Here is an 8,477-nt window from a genome sequence, read left to right on the forward strand (position 1 = left end):
GTCAGCTGTTATAACATGCCATATCAGGGATATTCTTTTGATATCTATGGTTAAGAAAATTAGAAGTTAGAGCATACTTAAAAATTAACATTAAATAATACCAAAATAGGAAATAGTTTGTAAACTTTTTTGGAAGTGACAATTATTATGGAGTGTATGCTAATAGTAGCTACAATTATCTACTAACATTTAGGATGATGGGAAACAACAGGTAGCTAGGATACCTTGGATAATAGAAAACCTGTGTAAGGAGTAGTTGCTGGAGTTGGTGGGGAGGGGCAATTCCATAATGATTATGTGTCTACCTCCTCTCTTCTGCTGATTTCAGAGAAGCTTGTTATTTATATATAGTATAAAATAAAAATTAATTTTGTGGGGTTCTGTGGTGATGTGATTTATTAATGAATCTTCCCTTATCTATAAATTTGTGGATATACTTAAGTAGCTTTAGAGTCGTCTGCTTGGGTCTGGGTTACTTCAGTAACTCCAGCTCAACAATGAATGTCATAGAACTAGGTTTGCTGTGCTTCTGGAAATCAGAGTCTGAGAAACTAACCTGCTTACCTTCTAGTCCAATTCAGGTCTGTTGAGATTCAGGTCTATACAGTCCAGAAACAACTGGTTTACAGAGCTGAGCACATTCAGGAAGCAAAATAGTCATGCAGCTCTGGACTTGCACTACTGAGACTGCATTAATGCATGGCATGGTTAATCTTTAGCTTTAATGAACAGATTACAGAGAATTGATGGTAATTGGGTTGGGTTTTTTTGTTTGTTGTTTTTCTCTTTTCATACAAAATACATAGGAAGATAGACTTTCCAGCCCCCATTGTCACATATGAAGTCTCTGTTCTGGTTCAAGTTTCTTTCACTCAGTGTTTGGTGGCTTTACCTGCAATGAGTTTTTTGTTGTTTTCTCAGTGAAATGATGTTTCTCTGCAAGATGCAGTTCCTCAGCTAATTTACCTTTGTAGCAGTTTATCATCCCTAGTGAAGTTGAAATTGTTACAGTTGCAGTAAAAACCCTAAGCCACTTTTTCAGTTGCTGTTAATAAAATTGTTAATCTGTCTGCTATGTAGAGCTTCTTAACAGGAGATCTGTAAGTGATTATACGAAGCTTAGTATGTAGTCTTGGGTGGAAAAACTGAAAGGTAAAATGATTTGCATGAAGTTGCCTGGTGTACAGATTGCAAAGTGCGAGTAAATTGTTGTCACCTGAGTCTAGCCTGGTATTTCTCTATGGATCGGGAGGTTTAGTAGCCAGTGTTTTCTCTTCCATGTATGTTAAAGCTAATTTTGATCTTCACTAATTCAAAAGTTGTCAGCCCAGGAGAACTAACCCTCTTTTGTTGAGGGATCGCATCAGACTGTTAATGCTAGATAAAAATAGTGCACTTAGTGTGAAAATCATGTGTCTCATGCAAAGAGAAACAATAATTTAAGACTGTGTTTCAAGTTGATTTCAAAACACATGCTGAAACATGCCAGGTATAAGCACAGTAACTGTTGGTTTATACCTGCATGCATATATACATTTGTGCATAATGCATTTATATAATTTCATCCTCATGTTACCTAAAGAAAAACACTTTCATTATTAAAAGTCAGCATTTAAGTGACTTGAAAGTTGTAACCACCAACTGAATAGTGAACCAGAGCTCTCCAGATGGACAGCTCTTACCAATTATTCCAGTTATCTAACAGTAGTACTATGAACAAATATAAGAAATAGGTTTTTAAATTTTTCTATTTTCAGCTGCTCTGTGTATACTTCAAGTGCATTATTAATAACCACAGACCTTTCCCTTTTGAGGCCAGGACAGTTAAAAAAAAATTGCAGTGATGGAGTGTTGTTTTTTTTAAATACCATCCTATGACCAAGATCTTTTAGCTGAGGTGTTTCAATCATGGACATAGACAAGCAGAGAAGCTGCTTAACTTAATCAGTGACCACATTGATCTCGGTCATGAGTGCCTGTCATCCAAATCCTGCAGTGCACCAAAGTGCAAGTTTATTATTATTATAACTGGCCTTTTGCAATTTTCTGATATGGAACCATTTGATATGTGTACTCATTCCTTAAAGCTTCACTTTAAACAGAGACTCTTCACTCTTCCTTGCAGACAGAAGGAAATATTGGCAAAATACTTTTTGCTGACTTTGGAAGGAAAGGAGTTGAGATTTACTCTGAACTGTTTACTTTTCTGTGTTTTTTTAATATATATATATATCTGTACATATATATGTGTGTGTGTGTATATGTAAAAAACCCAACAGGTAAGTGTGTAATCAGAACAATCCTTTTGCACTTTACAGCAGAGAGGGGGAAAATTCTGAACTGTAGGTTACCATGTTGTGTGTCTGCCCCAGGGAACAGATCAAGCACAGAGAGATCTGTTTAATATCCTTGTGGGAAGTGGGGAAAGAAGGGAATGCAAGACCCCTGGGTGGCCATCTGGCTAAAAGTGAATTGGGTTGTAACTCTGAAGCCTGCTTGTGAACTGGTTGCAGTCTGTGCTAATATAACTGCTGGCTGTTGTGGTCCAGTCTAATCTGATCTCTCCTGTATCATTTCCTTGTGTGAAGCTGGCAGACACATAGCAACTTTTCTTTTGACTTGTTAGTGGAATTCCACCCCAGCCTGTCAGCACTGAGAAACTCTGACTTGTTCTTTCTCTTCCAACTTTCCAGGAAGATTAGCACACGTTCTTTTGCACTTGTACTTCTTTGAGATGATGTTCAAAACTGTCTGTTAAATGACCTCAATTACTGAGGGGCAAAAAACCCCACCCAAACCCCAAAGACATTCTTTGGGCAGCTTTAGCTTAGAGAATGATTTGACATAAATTTCTTCTGGAATCTGGATTAGCTTTAGAAGCAATCAGCTCTTCCAAGACCTTTTTTTCTGTTATGCCAAGACAACTGTTTCTGGGATGCAGTATGAATCCTCTCAGAGAAGTGAACAGGGTTAAACCCAACATTTTTGTTAGCCTATCAGTTTACTGCAAGGCTGCACAAATGGCTGTCCTGGCAGTACGGAGAAAGCAGCATCAAGTTGGTCAGCAGCAGCAGCTTCCCCACTGCCCCTTATGTTAAAATTGACATTGAAAAAAACTGGCTATCAAATCATAGCCACAGATAATTTCACAGATCTGTTTTAAAATGCTGCACCACAAATGATTGAGTGGATGCAATTAGTGGGCAGTGTCCTCTGGGAGGAGGATAGCATGACTTTTAACTCCTAAACTGAATGTGAAGCAGCCTTTCTCAACTTGAATTCAGGCAAACCTAAAGACCTCTGTGTCTTTCTCAGTCACACCAACTGCTCTTGCAGAAAGAAACAGGAAGACTCTCCATACCTGCAGACTGCTTTTAACCTTTGTTCTTAGGTCATCTTAGCTATGGCAGAAGTCTCCTAAAAGAGTAATGAAGGACCATAGTTTTGGTTACTAACAGCATTTTAAATTATTGGTTAGCTTTAAATTGCTTAAATGGGTTATTGAAATACTTTACTCTTCCACATAATTTTGAGAAACTTGGAGACTTGTAGGTCATCAAAGTAACATTTCTTTTTACATGTGCTACTGTTTCTAATTTTACTGGTTTTCTGCCCTTCCCCATCTTTTTATTTCCTGCTATAGGAAAGAGACCTACTGGCATCATCTTCATAGACGAAAAGTGGGAGCTGCTGCTGAGTTTGTTCTACGATCACCTCTTGCTGAGCACCAGGTTAGAAATTTGATTTATTTGTAAATGCTGAAGTTATCTTAATTAAGGTCTAAAAATTTTGCTCAAGCTGTTTTAAGGTTTACAAAATCATTATTTCATAAACAGGATTTATGGCTGAAATAATATTTGGGCACAGTGGATTAAGAAAAATTAAAATTGTTTTTAATTTAAATCACTAACCTAAATTCTTCAGATGTTTTTACTGAGTAAACAAATACGTTTAGGTCTAAATATACTATAACCTACTAAAACAACTTCAGTTACAAATAAGGAAGTAAAGTATTAGTTGCCAAAACTCTAACCAAAGTCAGGCCACGGAGCTAGTGAAATAATTTGCAGTGCATCTTGGACTCGTTTGTGGAGATTTTCTTCTGTGCTGCTGTCTTGAGAATCTGAACATCTTCAGTTCAGTGGCTAGTCTGTGATAGTTAGATGGGAAATATTACATACCTCCAATTCTATAAGGTAATGAGGTTTTGTTCCAAAATCTGGAAAGGTATGCTGAGAACTACTCAGTTTGTGTAACTAATTAGTCTAATCCAAGTTTAATACAGCAAAATATGCTTCTATAAATGATGTACTATTCTATTGGGTTAGAAACTGGAATAAATTATGTAAATATATTAATGAACTAAAAATAACTATTGCTTCTCACTAGCTAAAATGAAATGTAAATAGTGTAAGATCTGTTATTCAATGTTATTTCTTAATGTATGTAGGCAATACACCTCACCAGCTTATGGAAGTTGCTGTTATCATAGGAAAGGCCAGTTTTATGGTTACCAGTTGTAGAGACCAAGGGTTTCTTAAAATAAATGTACAACCATGATTGGTTAAAATCATTATTTTAAGTAGCCTAAATCTACTTCTTAACTACTCTTCAGCTCTTGTTAGTGTCATGAGAGATGAATCACAGTGGGTTTCAATGGAGGAGTATCTACCCCAGAGGGGTAAAACGAAATGTAGTTGGTGTTAATTTGTACTTGTGACTGTTTTATTGAAGCCATTTACCATGTGCTTACATAATAGCTTTAAAGAGCAACTTAACCTTTCTATGGAAATCCTACAACTTGATTTGGAATTTATTGTAGTTCAGGATAGAAAAGTATGATGTATGCTTTCTGTGCAGCTTTTGCCTGTAATAAAGAAGCTTAGTTTCAATGACTGTCTGAAAAAAGAAGCATAGTCATTGACCCTTTAAACTCCTTTTTAATTCATATAGTGCCAAGGGTAGCTTGAAGTAAGTACTTACTGTTAGATGAGGCTGCAATTGTTGGGTTTGCATGTGTTAGAAACATGTTCTACAAAATCAAGAGAGTGAATCAAATGAAGCTAATAGCTTGCCTAGTCTATTAAACTAGGAAAGGGAAATTAGCAAGTAGAGCAAGTGTTACTGATTCATGTGTCTTCATGTTCTTTGAAATTGGTGAAATTCCATACATGATTAAAGTAAGAGTTAGATAATCTTGCCTAGTGGTAAATTCAAATGCTGCCTCTGTGTGTGCTAACAAGAAGCTTAAAATACTTGTTTTAAACTGAAATAAAGCCTGTTAGTATCTAGCCAGTAAAAATATTACCAAATTTCAGAAGGAATAATGAGATGACATTCACTTTCAACATAAAGACTTTTTTATTTTTAATATACAAAGCAGATATATTTTTCATTATAAGGTCAAGGTTCTTTTGCATAATTAATTTTAAAAGGAAATTCTTGAATTAGTATTGTTGGCGCAGTCTGTTGAAATGATGTATATAATTCTCTTATGTGTAATGTGACATACATTTGGAGGATAAATGGAAATACCTTTACTTGGTGTTTTCAGTTGTTCTTACATCACCTGAACAGGCTTTGTTGTGTTGTAGTAAAACTTGTGCAATTAAGATCATAGTTTCTGATGCTTTACTATTATCTTGTATTTCACAAATCCAATAAGGCAGTAAAATTTATTAACTTCTGTAAGCCTTGGAAATGGCTTGATTTGCTGAAAGCAGCTGTTTAAAAAACAATATTCAGTAGCTCTTGTTTATTTTATCACTGAGTTTTATTGAATAAAGCTAAGAAGTTGAAAAAGCCAAATAAGCAAGTTAAAGGTCTATTACAGCTGGGAGAGTACCCTTACTTAGATATCAATAATTAAATCAATTAAATAGTAGATTACTTTTCAACAATAAAAAGTGAATAAACTGCAGAGAAATAAACATCAGTTTAATTTTTTTAATTGGACACCTTAACAATTCTTATTCTTAGAGATAATCCTTTTGAAAGTTGCAAGATGGAAAAGCGGTTTTGGGGTGTTTTTTTTTAGATAATGAGTTAGTAGCATTGATTGGAACAATCTTGCACTAAAGCAATGCAAACTGGAAATGTATTAAATGACTGTACTGTCACTACTGTTCTAACTATATACACATTAAATGTTTACTTTACAGTATTTCTTCTAGTATGAGTTCATTAAAAAAAAGCTTTTGATGCTAATTCAGAGATCCGTAATCTGCTCAGTGTCTTTCACATGTAGTTTTGATGATAACTGACAAGCTGTAAGTTAATTAGCGCAGAACTTACTAATGAGGATGCTAAAATTCTTACTTTTGCATTTTTATTGATGCTTTCTGAACAAATTTGAGTAAACTTGATTGTATATCTAATAAGTTTTAGGCACTTTCTGTACGTAGGTGCTGTTCTTAAGCAACAAAAAGCCCCCAATTAATTGAATGATAGGAAAGTTTTGGAAAGTTTGACAAGAGTGCTCATCTTCAGAAATGGGGATAACCCCAAACCAAAGCAATAAAACAAGGTCTGTTAATTAGCATGGAAGACAGCTTCTTGAATTAATATGTGGTGTTAATTAACAGGAAGTCTGATGTTGTGTTGTAATTACCACCAATATTTTTGACATACTGAGTGACTGAAGGTGAATTATATAGATAGCAATTTAGTAAACACTTCAGAGCTTGGGAACATTTTTCCTTTGTTTCTGTTTTTATAGAGATATGGATAGACTTCTGCGACTTGGCGGAGGTATGCCTGGGCTGGGACAGGTTAGTATATAGCTTGTCTATATCTTCTCTTTAATATTAATCAGTTTTGGAGTATTCTTTTTATTATATTTAAAAACATTATTGGAAAAAAAAGCAGAGTTCATAGTAATAATCTCTGACTCTAGAGATGCTATGTAAGTGTATGTAAATCATTGTTATAGCCCGATTGGGTTTTTTTTGCCAGTATGAACACTTGTGTTAGCACTGGGTTTATGGAATGTTTATAAAGCTTTCATTTGTTGTTTGAACATTTTAAAGTTTGGACTGAAAAGCATTGGAAACACTGAATAGAACTAAAAAATCAATTCCCAGCAATATGTATTTTCAAACATGAAGACTGTTCTAAATATCTGAGCATACCCTCTTGTTCCTTCATAAATGATATATTTCAGTCCTTAGATCCCATTGTGATGGGCATTATAAAATATTGAAGTACATCTAAGTTTCAGGAGGTAATCTGAGTTGATTTTATCACTTGCAGGTAGTTGTAGCCACCTATATGTGTCTTTTATTGTGTCTTCTCTTGTTCACAGTTGTCCTCACTTCTATAACTACTCACAGCAAAAAGGCCTCCCTGGCAGCTGTCCTGTTCCAGCAGGAGACCTACACGCATTATATGGCTCCTCCTACCACTAGAGCAAGTCCTAGTGCTTTTTTGCTTGTCCAAGTGATGTAGCTCAGCAGTCTTCAAAAATAAACCCAAGCTGATCTTACTACATTGTGCTGACTACCGTTGACACAGGGTAAAAATTAGGAACTTCTTTGAGGCTTGTAGGAAGAATTATTTCCTTAAGGAAAGGATTCCAGTGTAATTTCCTTCATAGTCTTGTCTGGCTGCAGTAGCTGGCCTTTCTCTTGCTTTCCTCATCTGCCTCTGGGGCTCTGTTCTAAATCGAGAACCCAGACTTGTACTTCTGGAGGAATCAGTTCTGTTTGTCTTAGGCGTCATGATCTGAGTGTTATTTTGCTTCTGGGATGATTGGAATTGCTAAACCCACAGCTTCTTTTGGTTGTCTGTAGCGTGTTTGTGTCCAGTATAACTAGAAAAAGGAGTGGTTTAATACCAAAGCATTTGGTGAAATGTTGTAAGCTGATTTACAGCCTTTAGGTGTTTTGCCAAATAAGCTGTAACTTTTGGTGCATAATTTTTTTCCCTTTTTATAGCTAAAATTCTATTCACGCTGTCTTAGTGAATCTTCAAGCAGCCCTCAGTTATTTTTAGTTTCACTTTCTTAAGCAGTTATTTCTCTTGTTCCTCTGAGCTGCCAGCCTGCTTCATGACTCTTCATTTTTTTTTTAACATCTGCGCAGTCTAATCACTCAAGCTTTCACTCTTTAGTCCTCTCTGAACTTGACGTATATCAAAGCTGTTTTTCCAAATTTACAGTTAACTCTCTGCTGTTTTCTGAATTTCTCAGCTTTAAGTTAAAGCTTGCTAGAAAATTGTGGCAGACACTAGAACATAACATTCAGAACAAGCCCGCTGAACTCCTCTGGCAGCTTTGGCCTGCAAAGCTGCTCTGTGCTTGTTTAAATATGGAATTGTCTCTTAAATGAATTGATGAGTATGTGTTGGATTAAAAAAAAGGCAGAAAACAGAATTGCTCTGTATGCAAGTTGCTACTTGTACTGGATATCTTGACTACTTTTGTAAGTAGTTGACTACTTTTTGTAAGTCTAAGATTTCTGTTTATTGAATCAGCAGGA

At 35.6% G+C, this 8,477-nt stretch overlaps 1 protein-coding gene across 1 annotated transcript in view; it reads left to right on the forward strand.

Annotated features, from left to right (window-relative positions):
• The first annotated feature begins 3,640 nt into the window (after positions 1-3,640).
• Positions 3,641-8,477, forward strand: part of PSMD14 (proteasome (prosome, macropain) 26S subunit, non-ATPase, 14) — a 43,197-nt gene continuing 38,360 nt past the window's right edge. Inside the window, exons 1-2 of the mRNA XM_010287297.1 lie at positions 3,641-3,731; positions 6,719-6,770. Of these exons, the coding sequence (XP_010285599.1) occupies positions 6,723-6,770 (48 nt within the window). The 5' untranslated portion in view covers positions 3,641-3,731; positions 6,719-6,722. The remainder of the gene's footprint in view (positions 3,732-6,718; positions 6,771-8,477) is intronic.

The sequence above is a fragment of the Phaethon lepturus genome, unplaced genomic scaffold (assembly GCF_000687285.1).
Source record: "Phaethon lepturus isolate BGI_N335 unplaced genomic scaffold, ASM68728v1 scaffold13745, whole genome shotgun sequence".
NCBI classification, from domain to species: Eukaryota; Metazoa; Chordata; class Aves; order Phaethontiformes; family Phaethontidae; genus Phaethon; species Phaethon lepturus.